This window comes from Xenia sp. Carnegie-2017, unplaced genomic scaffold (genome assembly GCF_021976095.1).
Source record: "Xenia sp. Carnegie-2017 unplaced genomic scaffold, XeniaSp_v1 HiC_scaffold_16, whole genome shotgun sequence".
NCBI classification, from domain to species: Eukaryota; Metazoa; Cnidaria; class Anthozoa; order Malacalcyonacea; family Xeniidae; genus Xenia; species Xenia sp. Carnegie-2017.
In genome coordinates this window covers 643,193-664,091 of record NW_025813469.1, presented here as the reverse complement: position 1 = coordinate 664,091, position 20,899 = coordinate 643,193, and the positions used below count along the sequence as shown (strand labels likewise).

The 20,899-nt window shown below is 34.0% G+C and overlaps 6 protein-coding genes across 7 annotated transcripts; 2 read left to right on the top strand and 4 right to left on the bottom strand.

Moving 5' to 3' along the window:
- Positions 1-162: 162 nt before the first annotated feature.
- LOC124437628 (ribosome biogenesis protein bop1-like) lies at positions 163-4,839 on the bottom strand. 2 transcript variants are annotated; one of them, XM_046987598.1, is made up of 25 exons: positions 4,677-4,839; positions 4,405-4,548; positions 4,130-4,342; positions 3,951-4,061; positions 3,816-3,856; positions 3,627-3,744; positions 3,437-3,538; positions 3,264-3,368; positions 3,129-3,183; positions 2,997-3,049; positions 2,832-2,890; positions 2,618-2,720; positions 2,466-2,546; positions 2,317-2,386; positions 2,121-2,253; positions 1,869-1,966; positions 1,713-1,801; positions 1,568-1,628; positions 1,436-1,485; positions 1,292-1,366; positions 1,112-1,214; positions 954-1,038; positions 779-886; positions 619-689; positions 163-529 (listed from the first exon to the last, which is right to left on the bottom strand). In XM_046987598.1, the coding sequence occupies exons 1-25, from the start codon at positions 4,725-4,727 to the stop codon at positions 447-449; spliced, it is 2,262 nt and encodes a 753-aa protein (XP_046843554.1). In that variant the 5' UTR covers positions 4,728-4,839; the 3' UTR covers positions 163-446. The 2 variants fall into 2 exon arrangements, with proteins under 2 accessions (XP_046843554.1, XP_046843555.1); XM_046987599.1 differs by lacking the exon at positions 4,677-4,839 and having other exon boundaries at positions 4,130-4,341.
- A 106-nt stretch (positions 4,840-4,945) lies between these two features.
- Positions 4,946-5,811, bottom strand: LOC124437630 (cytosolic iron-sulfur assembly component 2B-like). The gene is made up of 3 exons (XM_046987601.1): positions 5,685-5,811; positions 5,314-5,565; positions 4,946-5,239 (listed from the first exon to the last, which is right to left on the bottom strand). The coding sequence occupies exons 1-3, from the start codon at positions 5,809-5,811 to the stop codon at positions 5,148-5,150; spliced, it is 471 nt and encodes a 156-aa protein (XP_046843557.1). The 3' UTR covers positions 4,946-5,147.
- A 79-nt stretch (positions 5,812-5,890) lies between these two features.
- Positions 5,891-10,884, bottom strand: LOC124436910 (lysosomal protective protein-like). Its single transcript, XM_046986884.1, has 13 exons — positions 10,605-10,884; positions 10,038-10,149; positions 9,831-9,881; positions 9,593-9,679; positions 9,356-9,517; positions 8,756-8,847; positions 8,166-8,250; positions 7,959-8,081; positions 7,717-7,859; positions 7,379-7,448; positions 7,202-7,290; positions 6,243-6,332; positions 5,891-6,161 (listed from the first exon to the last, which is right to left on the bottom strand). Exons 1-11 carry the CDS (start codon positions 10,784-10,786, stop codon positions 7,204-7,206), a joined length of 1,194 nt encoding a protein of 397 aa, XP_046842840.1. The 5' UTR covers positions 10,787-10,884; the 3' UTR covers positions 5,891-6,161; positions 6,243-6,332; positions 7,202-7,203.
- A 109-nt stretch (positions 10,885-10,993) lies between these two features.
- On the top strand, positions 10,994-13,296 carry LOC124437317. Its single transcript, XM_046987301.1, has 3 exons — positions 10,994-11,072; positions 11,147-12,041; positions 12,116-13,296. Exons 2-3 carry the CDS (start codon positions 11,200-11,202, stop codon positions 13,110-13,112), a joined length of 1,839 nt encoding a protein of 612 aa, XP_046843257.1. The 5' UTR covers positions 10,994-11,072; positions 11,147-11,199; the 3' UTR covers positions 13,113-13,296.
- A 527-nt stretch (positions 13,297-13,823) lies between these two features.
- Positions 13,824-19,058, top strand: LOC124436879 (protein draper-like). Its single transcript, XM_046986857.1, has 5 exons — positions 13,824-14,941; positions 16,504-16,725; positions 16,799-18,062; positions 18,169-18,283; positions 18,435-19,058. The coding sequence occupies exons 1-5, from the start codon at positions 14,867-14,869 to the stop codon at positions 18,520-18,522; spliced, it is 1,764 nt and encodes a 587-aa protein (XP_046842813.1). The 5' UTR covers positions 13,824-14,866; the 3' UTR covers positions 18,523-19,058.
- LOC124436880 lies at positions 18,882-20,812 on the bottom strand. Its single transcript, XM_046986858.1, has 6 exons — positions 20,516-20,812; positions 20,179-20,262; positions 20,006-20,078; positions 19,858-19,933; positions 19,614-19,683; positions 18,882-19,541 (listed from the first exon to the last, which is right to left on the bottom strand). The coding sequence occupies exons 1-6, from the start codon at positions 20,756-20,758 to the stop codon at positions 18,948-18,950; spliced, it is 1,140 nt and encodes a 379-aa protein (XP_046842814.1). The 5' UTR covers positions 20,759-20,812; the 3' UTR covers positions 18,882-18,947.
- Positions 20,813-20,899: the final 87 nt, after the last annotated feature.

Genomic DNA, 20,899 nt, shown 5'->3' with positions numbered 1-20,899 from the left:
GGAGAGTCGTTATATAGGTTCGCATTTAAAACAAATAACACTTTCATTTATTTAAAGTGCATTCCAAGCTATTCTTGATAGCAATTCCACATAAACTAAAGAAAACTCCATTCTTTTTTACAGCCACATCAAATTTTATAATGTAAAAAACATCCCATAGAATACAAGGTTAGGTAAAGTGTACTCTTAGTAGCACAAACAGCAACCAGCTCATTACATAAAAAAGTCCAAAAGTTTGACGAAATACACAAATAGTGGATTCGACCAATACGATTTACTGAGCTTAGCAAACATAATGTCTTAAGCTTGCCCTTCAATTGGATATTGAAGAATTATCAATAATAGTCTGCGATGCGATGAATGTTCTCGATTTTATAAACTTAGTTCTAAATCAACTCACCGTTATACATGCATATAAATATATGTATATATATATATTTAAGAAATCAAATATACAGCCTTACGGTTGAATCCGCTCCGCATGTAAAAATCCAAGGTTGTGAAGGATGAAATACACAATCCAAAATACCTATAGGCAAAAACAACTTTTTCACATAAAAGCATTCATGAAAAACAAAGTATTTTAGTTGCGTCAACAAGAATAACCCGCCATCGTACCTAAATTATCAGCTTGTTTATGTCCTCTGAGTAACTTTACAGGAACTATCAAAGGATTCTGCATAAGATCACTAAAACAAACGAAATACAGTGATATATTAATGAATACATTCGTCATCAGACTAGCTTCAGATTAAGTACGTAAATCCAGCGTAGTAACCTGTAAACCATTCCATGACAAACAATGACAGTGCCATCATCACTGCACGATGCAAACAATGGATAACGTTGATGATAAATTACTTGACGTAAGGCCTTTTGGTGATGCCTACACATGCACATAAACTTCGTCACAAAGATGAAGAAGGGAAGATGCAAATCAAAGTACATATCACCTTAACGTCTTGTAAGGATATGTTGAAAGATCAATATCGAACCAACATAATCTACGATCGTAACTACCAACAATCAAATTATCACCTAAAAACACAAGCATTCAAAGCCTTTTAAAAGGAGAACATCGTTATTCCTATCATCGTAAACGACGACAAACCTTGAGGATGTATTGCCATGCAGGAAATCCATTTGGCCGTCGACTGCAGTTTATTCAAAAGTTGTTGCTTGACAAGATCGTATATGCGTATGTAACGTTGAGTCTAACATAAAATGAATTACAACACATGAATTATAAAGATAGGAAGAAACAAAACATGGTACTATCGTTAAAACTTACAGCAACAAACAGAAATGGCTTCAGAGGATGAAATCGAACACACTGGATTAAACCTTTCGATTTTCGAAAGGGTTGCTGTAACACAGAAAATTATCGAATGGTGCTTGCTTCGAAACGCAAAAAGACATCAATGTATGATGTTACCTGACTACGACGTTTACTTAATTGATGTATTATTACAGACTGATTTCCACCTGATATTTTTTAGACAAAACAAGAAGATTACAAAAAATTTAATAGAACATGATACTTGTAGGCGCAGTTTTTAATTTGTACCTTCGGGCATGACGACAGAAAAATAATCTCCTTTTTTGTGCCATGCAACTTGTTGTATGGCCTACACAAAAGATGTCATCCTTTGAGTTATAAAATATCATAGTCATTGACGAAATGACTTCCAAAAAATATTTCTCTTCAAAACCTTCTTATGTTTTAGCACAAGTCTTATTCCATCTTTATATCTTCGTTCATCTTCTTTAACCTGCTCCCATGAAACATGTTGAGCCTTTTCTATTTAAAACAAATGCTATTTTCGTTTGATATCTTGTTCATTTTAATGTTTCCAACATCAGGGTACCTTCACTGGGCTGTTCAAAGGATGAAATTAGTTGCTCAGTGGCGGAATATATCAATTTATCACCAAGAAATGTGCTCACCAACATCACCGTATCAGCGCTAGAATAAACACGTTGCTGAATGTTGAATGTACGGCGAAGTTCTTTTTTGTCCAAACAGGATGACGATCATATGTAAAAATATCGACTACACGTTGACCAATAAGAAGTCAGGAAAATAAGCCATGTATACAATACTACGTGCAGGTACTTACACTACAACACCTATAAGTGATAATGATGGATTTGGATTCCATGCAACACTCTGGACTTTATTCTCAAACTGAATGGTTGAAAGACAACGACCCGTTGAAACTTCCCAGTATCGCACAGTTTTGTCATCGCCACCTGGAAAAACATGTTCATCGCAGACCGAAATGGATAGAATACGTCATATGCCATATATAATACCCGTTATTAGCCACTGTCCACTTGGATCCACAGATATACATCTAACAATCCCCTCATGTCCAAGATATAACTAAACAGAAAGAAGACAGATGCATGAACAATATTCAATGGCAGTTTGAATAGATCAGAGAAGAGAATACTCATCTTACCAAAGCTTGCGTTGTTGGGAAAGGTTGAAGGTTTTTTGGTTTTGGCAGTTTAGGAATAAGATCGTCTGGATTCACATTGAGCTAAGTACAAAAACAATAGAAAAATATTTACATTTACTGCATTTTTGGTGTGGCCTACCTATGTAGTTTACCCTCATTTTTCTTTGTCTAGGACACAAGTATAAATCAAGACATCTTTCAAATCTTTCTTGAATAAAATTCTTATAACCAGGAACCAGACGCAAGCTAGAGTATCTTGAGGCAAGAAAAAAAAACTCAAGGAAGGATATCTTAAAGGAAGACAAAAGTTTTGTGGTGGGCTAATTTAACATGTCATGAGCCTCATAACATGGGGTGAAAACATACTTTTTGGGAAGAAAATTAGTTTGCCTGTCTTCTGGATCCATCTCTTCCCAAGCTTTTATCTAACAAAAAGGAGAATCTCTGTGGATGTCCTTTCATAATGAGTTTGTAGTAAACAGTGCAATGCAGCAATAAACACATATTTATCAAGTTTAGGCTACCACACACCTCTTCTTCCGTGGGCAAATATTCAGGAGGTGGATTGTAGGATTCTTCATGACCTAAGATGAAATTGAGTTTGATTATAAAATATTTGTTAGTAATCAAGATAAAATGGATCACAGTTAAGATTTTTATAACCAGGTAGTTTCATTTTTGGAGCAGGTATATGTGTATGGTATCGAGATACTTTTTTCTAAAACAAACAAACCATTGTTAGGAAGATTTTTAGAACATACAAATACTGTAGTTTCTCTCTGACAAAAAGTTTTTAACCTGTAAATCTTCTTGGTCCCATATCATGTAATACCTAGGTTTATCAGTCACCGATTTCTTAGGTTTTATCCAACCATTACGAATTGCTCTAACAATCTTGATAATCTGCAATGAACATTTTAGTTATTGTAACTCCAACAGCATAACATAATTTGCAAGTCACAAATGTTTACTTTTTTATGTTCCCACTTTGAAGGAATAAACCTGCTTTTCGGCTCTGGCATATTAGAAATAGGATGTTCCATTTTGATGGAAGAAAAATGATCAATATAAGGCTAAAAAAAATGTAAATAAAACATGTTGTGTTCAATTAAAAAGTGGATTTCAACAAAATCATTAAAAAAAATTATATATGTTACTGACCTGATATGGATCATCGGCATTTGCCGGATAATGTTTATTCTGAATGCTGTCAATGATTTGCAGTTCTTGGTCAGTTAAGACAATTTCTTTCATTGTTTGCTTATCTTTGACAGTTCTCCTATAAAAGAAAGATTGTGCATTTCAATGCAACACAATATACAACAGAGTACATATCACATTAATACTAACCAGTAATTTGGATCATCCATTTTGGAAAGAAACTCATCAAGCTACACAGTTTTAATCAATAGATATGTTTACTACAGTGCAGGATAATAATCTGTTCATGGTGACAGAATATTTTTGGGAAATTTAGTAGCTTACCTCATCACCAGTAGCAGGTTTTAATATTTTTTCTCCATGATGATTATAACCAATATGTGGATATTCATTGTACCATTCAATGGGAACATTACCAATGGTATTTCGCACTTCCTTCACAACATTCAATAATTGTGAGTAAAATGAAAAAGACTTTCCTAAGATCTACTTTCAATTCTCACCTCTTCATCAGAATCCTCAGTTTCTAAGGTAGTCTCCTTCACTTTACGCTCATCTATTCTATCATTTTCACTGCCAACGTTCTTTTCATGTTTATCTTCATTCATACTGTCATCTCCATCAACCTGACGTTCATTTGAGCCTGAACCAAACAAATGAGTATTCTCTTCATCTGAGCTGCTTTCATCTTCATAAGAATCATCATCCCCATACCCTAAAAATGCTCATCAAAGACTTTTGTCTCGTATAAATGGCTACAATCTAAAGATCTTTATACATTTTCGAGTGCCTTTAGTTCTTCGCGTTCGTCAGATTTCTCGTCTTCTGACTCCAAGCCTTCGTATTCACTTTCATCCTCATCAGAGCTGTCGTTCGTTTCCCTGATATCATTTGCCGTCTCAGGAAACAAATCAGTCTCTTTCTACGAGTAAAAAAAACTCCGGAAAATCTTTCTTCTTTGCCATCGTGATCACATACCCTGGTACCAACAACCTGTCCTGCCAATCAGTTTAGCATCACATATTCTCAAGAGGAATGAAAAATACTTACATTGAAACCCACGAAAGGTCTTCTTTCAGTGTTCAAACTACGTTTTGGCATCTTCGACCTTTTTAACAATTCTCATATATCTCGTTTACCTTATCAAGTTCAGGAAATTTGTTTACAAAATACAATACGATGGGAATATTTCAATCCATTTGTGATTTCAATCAATGAGAATAAGCGAGCAAAGTCCACGTGCTTTACTATTGTCAGCGGTTTTATGATCGCCATAATAGAAATTATGTAACTAATTATATAATAATACATCAACAATATTTGATCAATTTGATGTTATTGCAAGTGGAACAATGCCATTGTCCTATATTTTATTTTACTTTACAATGGATGAATACACATACATGATAAATTTATTTAAATTTACAAGAGTTTCATACATGGAATTTAATATTAACATATCTGTTACAAAAGTTCACAAGAAGATCTTCAATTATAGTTGCATCATCTTTACATTGTGAATCAGGATGACAAACATTGATTAACCACCTTCAATAAGTGAGAATTCTCTAAGGCAGCAGCAACTCTCTCTTTGTCAGCCAGTTGCTTGTTTACTAAAAGAAAAACAGAAAAATCAAACATTTCAATTAGCTTTATAATAAGCATATTGTTATATTTTAAAACAAACCAGCATGTTCGGAGGCATGACTTCCCGGGGTAATTGCAACATCTACTTTAAACCTCTCAGGTAAAGATCTCAATAATTTCACTCGAATGGCAAGTCCAATCAAGGTTGCCATACTGCAATGTGGAATGGTGGGAGTAAAGTTGATATAAATCATGTTATTATCATCATCAACTTTAACAAGCGCTTCCTCAACAACATTAAGTTCTTCCAATGTCAGTGGATGTTCAGGGTCATTAATAGTACGAACAAGGTCTTTTGTAAATATTAAGGATAATGGTGAAATGAATACAAACTGTACAATCACTTGCACTAACTTTCACCTTCTTCATATTCAATCTCTAAGGATAAATTCTGCAAGGATTAAAGGATACCGAACACCTCTCTTTGATCAATTTTATCGACAACTTCATCATCTTCTTCCTCAGGAAGTAATTCCCGCTCATTTGCCTTTTGATGAATTTCGGGATTTGAGTTATCCAACCCTCGAACAGAGGCCATCTTTGTTTATTAGTGCCAATCTCCCACCGTTCGTAGGTCCTTCATATTTGGGTGTAGAACAAAATCACACAAAACATGGTACAATGGTGCAATCTTTTATTTTCACAAACAAAGTTTTTGGTAGCTTTACAAATACGATAATTGCACTTTTGATTAAAATTTAACCCCCCACTAAAATAAAAATTAATTACGACTAATAATTCGAGGATGTTCATCGATAGTAATTATTTAGGCATTATACAACACACAATAATAGCCAGGTCTCAATAAAGATTTTTATTTTCCAAGAAATATGAAAACATTTTAAATGCTTCTGCAGGCTTGTCTTTCGGTGCAAAATGGCCTGCTCCCTGAAGTAAAATAATCACTAATTAGAAAAAAACAGGTACGCCACAGGGTCACAAAATAGTTGGTTCTCGGTTTGTATATACCTTTATTGTAACAAATTTAAGACCTTCGAAGTCTTTTACAAATCCTGAGACTTGTCCTTTTATTTTCCAAAACCGACGACCCAACACGGGCTAAAACGACATGAAAGAATAGATGATTACAATAAAAATGGCCAATGACATAATTAGCATTTCTACAGTGAAGCAATACAAAACTAAAAACTCATTTAGTTATACACTTGATACTCAGAACAATGATTTGGGCGCGGTAAAATAAATAAAAAATACTTCACTGCGCAACATGGTAAAGTATATTTATTTTGATTACTGACGATAATCAGACATCTTAGTTTTCCTAATTTATCAGAAATTGCAATAAATTGCCTTCAATTATGTTGAAGAAACCTTCGTGGAAAGTCGAATAAAATCTGCGGAAAACTTTGAATGGATGACACAACCAACCTAATGTCATTCTGAGGGGCACATCGCACAAGGCTTGTAAGGAAGCTTGTAATTAGTCAGAAAAACGCAATTTCGTCGTTGACATTTTACTAATCACGAACGTAATAAGATAAGCTTTAAACATAAATTTCAAGAGTGTGCGACTAGCGTTTGCTCCCTATAGTGGATTTGAGCATTGTGCATATCCATGTATTCTGTGGTTTCCAACGATTTCTACAAATGGTGAGTAAGCCAAGGCCGGATCAACCAAAAGGCAAGAATGGGCAGCTGCCAAGAGCCTCCACACATCTTAATCCGGCCCCGGAATTAGCACAATCATTTTCAAAAACACTGAACAAAAAAATGTAGAAAAAATGCATGGATTTATAAAAAACCTAAATCGTCATATTATTTGTGCCTCGGGCATGTATAAGAAGGAAGACATGATGGATGAAACAAAACGGAATGACAATAAAATTGTTGATCCAGAAAATCATTTAAAACTTTGAGTTCAAAATGATTTTCAATCGTAAACGTAATTCAACATTAACATAACTTACTTTCAAACCAAGTCTTTCGACGAAATTTTGAGCACCCAAAAATTCATCGTAAGATCAGTATCGCCATTATAAATGAGTCCACGGGTTTTCTAATTTAAACAAAACTAGTTTCTAATCAACACGATTTTCATCTGACAAGAAAACACGGCATTCACGAGTACATTGTCATATGATTACCTGAAGTATTTTTTTAATCAAAGCCGTCATGTCGCTGTAATAACTCCGATAAAGATCGTTCACACTTTTACTAAATGAAGTAAAATGGTTATTGGTAAATGTAAAGTAAAATGAAAGCAAAGACTAACATTAATATTGATTTTGTATTCAGGTCCGCTCACAAAAGGACTGGTGTACATTTTAAGAAAAAATAGACGTGGTTATTTAATAATTGGTATTTCAAAAGAAATTGTATACTTCGTGAACGATTTTGTATTTTGTAAATTTTAAACTGTACAATATTTTATGTTTGCCAACAACACAGATTTTCTATCTCGTTTTGTGTTGATCATATCCACCTGCAAAGAGTCCATTCTCGAATTCCATCGTGTATGTTAAGAGCCTGTCTAACAGCTGGTGTGTTAAGGTAAACACGTAAATCTGTTGAATCTATGCATGATGTTGGCATATCAAATGTTCTTTGCAAAAGTCTTTGCTCTTTCTAAACAAACACATCGTAGCAAATTAATGGTCAAGAGCAATTTTTCGCCAAAGAAGTGTGAAGAGAAATATATAAATAAAATATAGCTAATACACTCACATAGACTGCATTCTCCATGGCAAAGAAATGGTCAATACCATTGGACTGTGTAATACTACAGTTTTGATATATTGCAAATGTATTCAAGCCAATATTCATTATAGTACTCTTCACAAGCTCAACCTAAAACATGTGGCATAAAGATGAATGGAGGATATTAGAAGATAGGTTTTATGAAATAATTTGTATTTAAGATGAAGATCATACCATTTGTTGACATGATGCACTTTTCGACTCATAAAAAGTGCATGCTCCTCGTGGACAGCAGTAGGTTTGAAGGTTTTTCCAGTCGCTATAATGAAAGAATGCTTAGCTGAATAATGTTTTTACATATAACAAGTTGGCTCACTTCATGACTTGTAAAACTTAGTTTGATTTACAATTATTATAATTTTATCATTACATACAATTTAAATATAAAGAGGGAACCACAGTAAGTTTTTTTAACAATTTATATTTACATGCATTGAACAACTAATTTGTTCAATGATAAAACTGACTATTGCCTTTATTAAGAAAAAATGGAAATTCCATACAAAAGAAAAAGTTGCTGAATTATCTTGTGTCCTTATTCCAAAGCCATCATCAGAGAATATATATAATATATTAATCCTAACACGTTAATATGCACATGAGTCCAAGTCACATGTTTTTCATGTGCATATTAAAAACTGTGTTAGGATTAATATATTATATATTTTGTGTCCAGTCTAGCATGTTTCAATGAGTATAATTTAAAATCACAATCTTGGATGTTGAAGTTGCAAAGTTTAGCTGACGAAAAAGTTCATACATACTCATTTCCAAGTAGTCCATGATAGTAAGCATAGTAAAAAAGTGATTCAGCATTATCTTTTACACTTAAAAATCCATTGCCAATAGCAAATCCCTAAAATGGAGAAATACTACCAAGTGAAAAAACTACATCCAGCAGACAATTTTAAGAAACGTATTAAGAAACAAAATCCAAAGAAAATACTCATCTTGAAATTTGATATTTGAATTAAAACAACAAATGTAAAATATGACACACAATATCATCCACCTCAAGCAAACTTTGTGTAATATGTTTATCCGTGCCTTTAAATATATATTTATTACCTCATCTCTATATGTATATTTATATAAATATGCATAATTATATTCTGTATGTGAAATATAATGTTTCATTGTGTATGACACAGGCTTTGAAAAATAAAGCAAAAAATGAACACATGATTTTACATCTCTTATTTTTGTTCAAATATTGCATTACAAGATGACTATTTTTTCAGAATCTGTTTCTTTTAACATTCAAGTGAGTTAAATGTATCATTGTTATGGCACTCAGTAATTGTAGAAGTAAAATATACAGAGAGAAATAATCAGTCTAAAAGAAGCACAAAAGGTATTCAAACCTTAAGATTAATGGTTTTATTAACAGCCCCTAAAATGTGACTTGATAATGTAGCCACATAAACTCCTGCGTATCCTTCTCCCGTGATGTAAAATGGATTATCTGCAAAATGTGGATACTTGTTAAAAAAGTCCTCCAATGCAGCATAGTTGTCTGCAGCCACCTAAAATGTACACACATTATCAAACTTTGAGTCTGAAATGATTTGGGAAAGGAAAAGAGTTATTGAAGATCTTACAGCAGTGTCGTTGGTAGCATAGTCTTCGCTATCTAAATAAGAGAAACCAACTCCTGCCGGTGATTCCAAATACAACATGTTGGCCACCTGTTTTGTATAAAACATTTTGTTGCAACTTTATTGGTTTGAAGTTAATGTTGTCTGAAATTGATGAGAAAGAAACTATGGGCTGTTAGCTTGATTTGGTTCTTAATGTGGAGGTGCGATTATATAGTAAACTAAGTGTTATATAACAGACCTTATTCCAGCTATGCGGATTATAACGTAATGTCTTGCCATCGGGATTGACCTGTAATGATACCAATAAATTATCAAAATCATACAAAGTAAAGGTAAAAAACATGCAAGTTTTCTCTATTGACCTAAAGTGACACAACTTTTTAGCAAAATAATTGTAATTTGAGTACATTAAGCCCTTCTTTCCAATAAGGTAAGTAATAATTACCAAAAAAGGGCCATGTTCAGATAAAAGGCCAACCATTGAACTACAACCTGGTCCACCATTTAGCCACAAAACGACTGGATCTGTTTGTGGATTACCTTGAGATTCAACAAACCTTAAAGAGTAAAAAATGTATTTTTGAACATAACTAGAAAATATGAAAATCTTCGTTCAAATAATACGAAGTCTAACGTAACATAACTAGAAAATATGAAAATCTTCGTTCAAATAATACGAAGTCTAACGTAACATAACTAGAAAATATGAAAATCTTCGTTCAAATAATACGAAGTCTAACGTAACATAACTAGAAAATATGAAAATCTTCGTTCAAATAATACGAAGTCTAACGTAACATAACTAGAAAATTTAAAAATTTTCGTTCAAATAATACGAAGTCTAACGTAACATAACTAGAAAATATGAAAATCTTCGTTCAAATAATACGAAGTCTAACGTAACATAACTAGAAAATATGAAAATCTTCGTTCAAATAATACGAAGTCTAACGTAACATAACTAGAAAATATGAAAATCTTCGTTCAAATAATACGAAGTCTAACGTAATACCAATAATGAAATTTTCTTCCTCCAGAAGCGCTTAGATAACCAGAATATTGTTGAAATACAGGTATGTAGGGAAGGCCAGGCAAAGACGATATTACATCTTTATTTGCTTCAACAGATACAACCAACCAGCTTATTCCAATATATTGAAAAAAAATCAGCGAGAAAAAAACGAAAGATGTCATTTTCCAGCGTTTTATACCTCTTAACAACGAATGTCGTAATTTGTACGACGTTTTGTGTATAGGTCTTGTGATGTTGTTGTGAGTCTTATGATGAGCTATATACCTTTCCCCCCTGCTATCTACATTTTTGGTTATTTAAATATTATAATGTTGTATACGGTTAGGGGGGTAAGCAGAAAAGATTGTTGACAACCCAGTTTCGATTGCTTCAATTTACTTTGGGTTGAGCCTTTGGTAATTAAAGGTTTGACAAAGGCGTGCAAGACGATATATTTTAACAAAAAAAGTATGTAGGGTAAAATGCACTTTATTCTCTGTAATAGCTATGCCCAGTTTAACTTTATTTACACTCGTTTACAGGCACAAACAAATAGTCGGGACAAGATTATTTGACAGAACTGCGCTGATCCAAAATGATATCATTAGCCGACGCCATTCGTCTGGAGAGAGGAAATCCTGCTGTAAATGCTTTTAAACCATGGTGGGAAGTTTGGGTTGATTATATATTAAATGGTTTTCTCATAGTTGTCTTGTTTGCGCTTGCTGGAGTGACCATTTCAGGCACGCCAGGCCTCACTTGTCTTCCAACTGACACAAATCAAACATCTTTGAACTACGCCACAAATTTTTACTTGAATGCTAAATGTATAACACTAGTTGATGGTCACATTTTAATTATTTATCCGTACATCATATTAGCCCAATGGTTGATTTTATTTGTCCTTCATATATCTTGGTTTAATCTTCCTTCGCTAAAAGCATTCCTTGAATCAGCCTTTGATACATTTCAAAAGTTAGAAAAGGAAGTTAATCCAAGATTGGCAGCTGAAGAAAGTTCTAAGAAATCATTAGGAAAAACTAACGTTCAAAATGAATGGCCTTCCACTTCTAATGGTGATGGCGATTATACTTATGTTTTGGGGAAAAAATCATCAATGGTCTATCTTGTCGACTGGCTACAATATATGCTTCAATTCAAATACTATATTGCTTACTTGTATATAATCAAGTCAGTTTCTAGTAGTGCTTTTACTGCTATACTTAGCATTGGACTCATATCTTCTCTTGTGTACTTCCAATGGAAAACAGTATTTCCATGTCATCTTCAAGGTATTATGCCACCACCTTTTGATCATAGTTCTTGCTCATTTCCTGCCGCACCATATGTCTATAGCATAATGGTTCTTAACGTCATTTTCACATTAACCTTGTGTGTTTTCAATCTTGTTGCCATTCACTGGATCATTAAATTCAGGTATGTCACACTGTAAATCTATTTTAAAGTGACTTGGTGTTCATATTTAATGATTTGTAACTTCTTGTTTTTAGGTTCACCTTTAAGACTTACTTATCTAATAAATGGAAGCATAAACACCCTCTTGAATCAAAGCCTGGTTTCTATGATTACTTTTTTTGCATGCAAATGCTGAAGACCATCAATGTAGAAGGTGATGTGATCAACAACCATCTAGAAGAGGCTTTTAAAGTATTCCAAAATAGATTGCCTGAAGACAAAACCGATAATATCATGGATTTTCCTATCATAATACCAGAAGATCCTAAGCATTACCGTTGTCAGTTTTTACTGAAAGAGATATTACAAGAGTTGGGAATGAGCATAAAACGCAGTGACCACGATGACCTGTGGTCAGTATTAGCTAACAGTTTACACAAGGGTCACTCGCCATTGGTTCAAGAGGCCTTGAATTCCTCCAAAGATGAAATTCGCGACTGCGTGCACTCGGAACTGTTAAAAAAACATGTTCTGTTTAAAGACTTGATTAATAAGGATAACGATTGCCCTTTGTTTGAGGATTACGTTTCAGAGATAAAGAAGCAACAAGCATTAAAGATGTGCATAAAAGAAACTCATTATGTTCTTATGGCATTTGCCATAGCATATAAAATGAATGTTGTTGTGATTCGTGCAGAGAAAAGTTGTCTTCTTTATGAACCTGAGCAACCAGAAGTCAACCAAACACTTTGCTTTCTAGCTTTTATACCACCGCATTATTATTATGCAACATTTGTCGACGAGGAAGCAAATGGAGATGAAAGCTTGCGCATGAAATTCCTTACAGATCAAGTTTATCAAACGGAGTTGTTGAAAAAAATTCAAAACCGATGGGAATCTCGAGGACGTGACGAGTATAATAAACATATTGATCGTATGTTACCGAAAGAACTTAGTTTCCAAGCTCCAGTGTTGAGTGACTCACGTGATGAAATGCAACCAATTGTCCAAGGAGTGAGAAAACGAGCTGCCGAGTCAAACAAATTTGGCAATAACAAAATCGAGCAAATTTCTTTAATGGAGCTCGCGTGAAAATTACAATAAGCAAGCTACATAGAGTCATGGACGAGTGTAATTATTTGCAGCTACTATATTTACCAATAAAAGATTTACATGTTTGTAAATGTAGATCGTCCAGGTTGGTATAGTCCTGAGAAGTAATGTTTTTGTTGTTGTTGACTGACGTTTCGACAACCTTAGCGGTAGTCATCTTCAGAGTCAAAAAAAAAAATGGGAGACTCTTTTTTTGACTCTGAAGATGACTACCGCTAAGGTTGTCGAAACGTCAGTCAACAACAACAAAAACAGTCCTTCTCAGGACTATACCAACCTGGACGATCTACATTTACAAACATGTAACGATACTCCCGGGCTCAAATCATTTACTTTAATAAAAGATTTGTGACGTTAAACGTCAGTTTGCAATGATACAGCATTGATTTCAATGCTTGATGATTTACGCGTTTGTGTGACACACGACATCGAAATCGATGTTAAATTTACGCGTTTGTGTGACACACGACATCGAAATCAATGTTAAATTTACGCGTTTGTGTGACACACGACATCGAAATCGATGTTAAATTTACACGTTTGTGTGACACACGACATCGAAATCGATGTTAAATTTACACGTTTGTGTGACGTGGCTTTTTGATTTGCCAATTGCTATACAGCTCATGTTTCTGTACAGTCCTCTTTTCAGGAGCAATTTTTACATCAAACGAAATCCATATGAGCAACCTTACTTATAAAACTTGCAAACAGCGGTGTGCCGACATTGCGATCTCGCGAGATTTTTTTTTATCAAAATTCTATTATGAAACAGCGCCGTTTGCCTGCTGTGACACACAACATTTAAGATGACATTTCATGTCATCATATCTTTTCGTCTAATGATTTGTGATTTGCAACCAGATAATTTGCATTCCTTTCTGACCACACAGACAACATACTTCGTATACTCGAGTTTAATTGTATTTGAATGTTAATAAGGAGAACAGTAGTTAGTGTTATAGAACACTGCCTTTTGAAAAAACTGGCTGTTTATTCAGTTGGCGAGTATTTGGAGCTATTTATTCAAAAGCTCCAAATATTTACTGGTTATTTATTCATTTCTCTTACCTTGAGATTTGAGAATGTATGGAGAAACATGCCACGTACGAGTTTCGTGTCAGTCATGTTTAACTTATTTTAAACAGCTGATCTATGTGATTGTCAAAGCAATATTATAACAAAGCCTAGAAACTAACGTCGGTATAATATGGTAGTTGTGGACTTGTGTTGGAGATTTTGTTGAGGAAGGAAAGAAATAAACGTTGTGAAAAATCCTTACCGTGCACAAAAACATTTGTTTTGTTTTTGTCAGCGTTGGATTTTATCGACTCTCTTTTCTTCGTCGCTTTCGTGGAACTTTTGTGAGACGTATTTTTAATTAGTGGAAGAAATCTTACCAAATGTTACGGTAAGAAACACCTTAAAAAACAAACAAACCACAGACACAACAGATTTTCATATTGATTTATTGGAGAGCTGGCAAAATTTGTTGAAGTGTCGTCTAAACGCCAGATTGTTCATACATTATAAAAACATTATCAATCATATGTTGACAATACAGTGATTTATTTCTGAAAAATCATTCACGATAATGATGAAGGTTCGTAAGGTGAAGATAGCATCATGAAACATGATATATTTACCTATAGTACACGTGATTTCATTTTTCTAAAGAAATTCACCTCAGGCGTTGTTACATACAAGTGCTAAAAACTCCTTCATAACCGAGAATGACTTGGCTGTGCCGAAATCCCTGCTTATTGACAGTGGCAAAATCTGCCTTTCTGATTCTTTTCTTGACAAAGGTATGTTTCGTTACAAAAAAAAATTATTCTGGAAATGCGTCAGACATTTTCAGCTTGAATTCACTGAAGAATTTTTTATCAAGAAATGTCATTAGTCAATGTGCAATCATGAATGTACATCACGCTGTTTAGTATGAGTTTTTAAGATATTTTGTCTAAGTGTATTCCTTTTATAGGTCTCATTCAGCATTTATTTAAATAAACCGCACTGTTTGTGTGTGCCTTATATAACTTTAGCTTTTGGGATAATCTATTTATATATAAAAGCCTAAGAATTTAAGTTGTAATTGCGATTTGTGTCTAATCTGCCTTTATGATTTCATGTTAAGACGTCAAGCATTATGAATGAGATCTATTTTTAAGACGCTTTCAAATGCGTAGTTTAAATATTTTTACCCGCTGAGGTTTTTGACATTGAAGTTATAATGAAGTACCAACCTTTTTTTAAAACTACTCTCATGGAAATTCAGAGTGAGCGTTGGCCAATTATGGTATGAAAGATGAACAGATCAGATGATCTAGACAAAAATCTTGTTTGGCTTCCCTAAATTTACTTAGTATGATTATTGAGTGAATGCTCATGCCCTGTCGGATAAAAGTTGATATTTTTGCGGTGTTTTTGATCACCAGGGTCCAGAGTGACTACTACCGCGTTCGAATGCGGTAATAGTCACTCTGGACCATGGTGATCAAAACCATGTTTTTTTGATACAAGTGTTAATTGAATTAACAGTGTAGAACAAACAGTGAGCGCTGTGCGTTATATCTATGGTATTTGAGATGTTAAAATGAGAATTAAATTATTTTGTCTAGTCTTTGGCCATATCTTCAAGATTCTGCCCGAGGTCATGCTAAATTGTATGCTTTCATTACTTAAACGGCGGAATTTCGGTTATCGCAAGAATTACGTGTTACATTCGGATTTTTATTTCCAATGTAAATTATATTTCGCCAATACGAGCACATACTGAAAACCAATTAAGATTTTGCTCAACTTGTCACGAACTGTGACTTGCATTTGGCTAAAATGCCTAAGATTTCATCATCATCGAAGTAACACGCAAATAGTCGTCTTTTAGAAAAACTGCCACGTCACTTATTATGGTGCAGAAAACATATCTGATCGGCGAGTGTTTTGATTTAACTTGCTTTTTATTTACAAGTCCTTCATAGTTTCTTAATCAAAAGACAGTGCGTTGAATGATTGAATTATAATTTGTTTGTTTTTGCGACCAACAATGTTTTCCTAATTCATTCTCGTTTAATTGCTCGTTTACATAAGTTTTTTTCAAACAGGCATCATATATAGGCGTATAAATATTCATTGCTTTATGGTTTGAACTTTTGAAATTACTTTTGAAAATGATCAACATACGCAACACACCACAGCTAAAACTTATACATGCATAGCTGTGTGATAAACTCGTAGTTTTCATTTCACAATTTGTTTTTAAATGGGATAATTGAAGCGTAAAACAACCTTAGAAATGTTTACGTCACGTATAATCAAACAATCACACAATAGATCACCTAGAAAAAGTTAAATAGTGTTTTCCGTGCAGGGTGGTCATAGCCGAGGAAATTTTTACGTAGAATTAGAATTCTATGAAGAAAAAGGAAACGACTGGACGACAAAATGCATTAAACTTTGTGTGACCACATCGCCATCAGGATTTCCTAAATGTAATCTCAAAAGCACAACTGGTGTTACAAAAGTTGATCTAACACATAAACGCATTTCTCCATTATATCGCCGATATCTTTTTCCATTTTCTGACTGGGAGGTAAGACATGACACTGAGTGTATTTTAATGAAAGATTGCTTTGTTTTATCAAACTTTCTTACTGATCTTCTAGGACAACAGTGAATTAAGTGTAATTGTATGGAAATTACCGAAAGGCAAATCATGTGACACGTCGAGTTCAACAAATACTACCAAATATGGACAGTCTACCGTCATTATACCACGGTTAGAAAGATTGAAATTTTTATACTTCGTTACAAAGAATTGGAAAGTCGGTATAGGATCATGTTTGCTCTGCAATAAACGTGGTTGTCTTCTTCCTTGCATTCCTCAACAAAATGATACAACAGGACATTATACATGTGAAGATGGAAACAAGAAATGTACACCTCGATGGTATGGAAGAAATTGTCAAAAAACTTGTGTCAAATCTGATGACCCTCCTGGTAACTACCAATGTTCAAAAACAGGTAAAAGAATTTGTTTACCTAACTGGTTTGGTGAAAATTGCAATACGTTCTGTGATTCAACTTTGTCAAAGACATATACTTGTGATGTGAAGGGAAAGAAACACTGTATTGCTAACTTTTATGGTGTCAACTGTTCAATTTATTGCAATGACACTGCATCAACCTATCATTGTGATAAAAATGGTAGAAAAGTTTGCAAGATCAATTGGTTTGGTTTGAATTGTTCAAGATTTTGTAATACCAGCAAAACAAACTATCTATGCTCTTCAAATGGAAGTAAAATTTGTCCCAATAACTGGTTTGGTAATTTGTGTGATGTCTTTTGTAACATTACAGCCTATAATTATAAATGTTTATTTGACGGACGTAGAAAATGTCGTAAAAACTGGTTTGGAAGTCATTGCAAAACATTTTGTGATACAAATGCTTCAAACTATCAATGCAGTGAAAACGGCAGTAAGACCTGTTTTCCAAACTGGTTTAACGACAATTGTAACAAGTTTTGTGACCTGAAGGCGACCCGTTATAACTGTACACACGATGGAGAAAAAATCTGCTCGGTAAACTGGTTTGGAAATAATTGTGACAAATTTTGCAACAACAGTTTATTTCATGATTACGCATGCAACAAGACGGGAGATAAAGTATGTTCTCCAGGCAATAAATGTTCAAATCATTGTGAAAAAATAACATCAACGAACGACCTTTATTGGTGCAAAAGGACAAAACGTTCAAATCACTGTCCTTACAAATGGCACCAGAGAGGTTGCTCAAAACAATGTTTTCAAGGCCAAGAAGATAAAATGGAACAAATCTTGAATGGTTGTAAAACAAATCCAGGTGAAAAACAGTTATGTTCACAGCACTCTATGGATATGGATCCCAATTGTGAGTCAATGACGGAAGGTATAAAAAATACACTTTCAAGTGTAGTAGGATAAAATATCTTAGATGAAGGCAATATAGGTTGTTCAGAATAGTAAAACATTTAATTCAGATCTATCTTTATTAGGTGGCAACAACTTTAAACGTTCATCTGACAAACGCATTTCAAAATTGCTTGTTGTTGGCTCGTCTAGCAGTTTGCTTTTGATTTCATTAGTGGTCGTGATTATATTCTTTCTAAGGTATGTTCAGTTACGAAGGGTTAGATTTGAAGGAGACAAACAGAAGATAGGTGGTGTTTTTTTTTTATTCATGACATCAGCGTCTTAGCTATTAAAGCTGCACTAATTACCTCAGAAAATAATTTAACGTTCTCGTTTTTGGTTTATTCAGATTTCGAAAAAAAGAAGAGAGGGTTGTGAAACCAGTTATTCATGTAAAGGAAAACAAAAGCTTTGATTGGGTGATATCAGAAATATAAAACAATTTCAGATATTTTGAAAAGCGTAAGGATTTTTGCCAACAATGAGCATGTATATAACGATGTAATTATGTACAATTACCGACTAAGGTGTTGATATCATCCTGTCCAGCTTAATGACTTCAAAAATAGCTTCATTAAAGCTTATTTGTAAATATTGAGGAAACGACGATACAGACTGTTGTTGTTTTACAATGGGCTTCAGTTATTGTTTAAAGTTGACACGCGTATAATCTTGGAGGAAATTTCTGTCGAAAAAAGTTTGGCTGGATACTTTATAATGACAAACCGGTGCTTCCAATTCACCATTTTGTGCTTATCCTTTTTAGGATCATACTTATAACAACGGAGCATGCCTCTGCAAATGGAAACATCATATCATTGTAAAGAGATAGTTGTTAACTTACATATTCATGCAATTATTCTTATTCAGTACAACTCTCCCTAATGTTGTCACCATCACGTTTATTTATCGTAACGTTTTTGTGGATTGATTGAAAAGAGCTTTTATCGTGATGTTGTTTTTCACGATTATAGACAGTTTTGTGTTTTTTATATCGCTTTTCTTTTCCTACATTTCCTTTTCTCCCTTTAGTATTTCTTGTAACACTCGAGTGGAAATCGACCTTTAAATATCTGTTGTAACAATCCTCTCCAAAAGTAATGCTATGTCGAAATTGACTCTTTGGACTATTTTCTTTTCGTTTGAGTACGAGAAGGTTCCCTTCGCTCGCAGATTTTGTCTTTGCAAAACTGACAGTTTTTCTTGTTTTTTGTGTACTGTCCAATAAACACGACAAACGAGAGTCGATGACGTCATGCGTTTTGCTACAATCAACCAATGGGGTTGAGTGTCTAGGAGGATCTGGTAACTGTCTTTTACGCAGTTGAAATTTCAAACGTCGTATATGCGAACGCGCCTCGTTTAACTGACATTTCGTCTGTTCTAATTGGCTATTGAGTTGAATCACAACTGACTTAGTGTTTTCTAATTGTTCTTCAAGAAACTGTACATACGCCTATAAACATTGGAAATTTATGAAAATTGAACGTCAAAAGAATATTACATTGACTTGCATAATCATAAATACCCTGCTTTCTTCAATGCTATCAAACGGTCCAGGAGGATCATGCAAACAGAAGAATTCACAGATTTCACGGCTAGAAGGATATGAAAAGCTCATTTCAACTTAACCCAAATATCATGAAGGTTGTTTGGGTACCAAGCCAGACCACAAAATGTGTGAACCAGACACAAATACATAAGAAAGTCTACCAAGTTCACTAAACTTCAGGGAACTTTACACCTGTTGATGACAAGCATACTGTCCTCACCTGATTTTTATGTTGAAATGTTGAAGAATTTCATGAATGAAATTTTGTAATCCTTGTGCTCGTTTTGCTATGAACTCTTATAAAAAAAAAGGATTGTTAGTCAGATGTGGTTAGTGAAGAAAAGATCAAAGAAAATAAAATACATTACCTGCATCAAAGTTATCCCCAAAGAGTCTTTTTGGAGGAAGATTAAGCTTGACTGTAGGAAATATTGACATTAACTGCGAACAAAAAAACACACATTGTAGTTAACAACACCTTATAACCTTCCATCTATAACAATGAAATGAAATAGTTAAAGTATACGGTATCACATTTTACCTGTTTATGCAACTGTTCAAAGTCAGAATACCTTCGAAAGACAAACCAACTTTGCGTTTGCTTCTTAACATGTATTTTGTACACCTAAATTATAGATTTGCAGTAGCTTTGTAAACACCATGAACAGCACCATCAACATTGGTACTCTTCAGCAAGTTTTCTACTCATTAATTTTTATCATTAATCAACAATGTTAAATTTCACTTATCTTATTTTGCAATGGTGCTAAATATGCATGATATTATGAAGAAATTGTGTAATCGACACACGTAAATTATACTATGATGACAAGCAGACATTGTTTTGTATTTATCCCTTAATTTAAAAGGAAACTTACGGTAAATCGTTGGCGTTTCTCAACTATTTCATAGCCAATAATTGGCAAAGAGTAATCAAAACACGGAGACTGACTGCCTTCTTCATCCATCGTTAGTTTTGTACGAGAAGAAGGCCTTTGCCCACACTGTTTCGCACGATCACCAATATTAACGTCATATTGAATGTTCTTTTGTAAAACGAAGTGCAGAGACTGTTTATAATTAGCCGGGTATGCATGAATAACTTGAAAGCCAGCTTTCATTTATGACATGTAAGATTTTCATTAAAACATCGAAATTTTACTTGCAAATCAGTCTTTGTTTGCTGGCGAGTACCACTGTCTACTACACGCATTGACCACGAAACCAACCAAAGTGGTGAATGGTGGTGACCATTAAGTGGT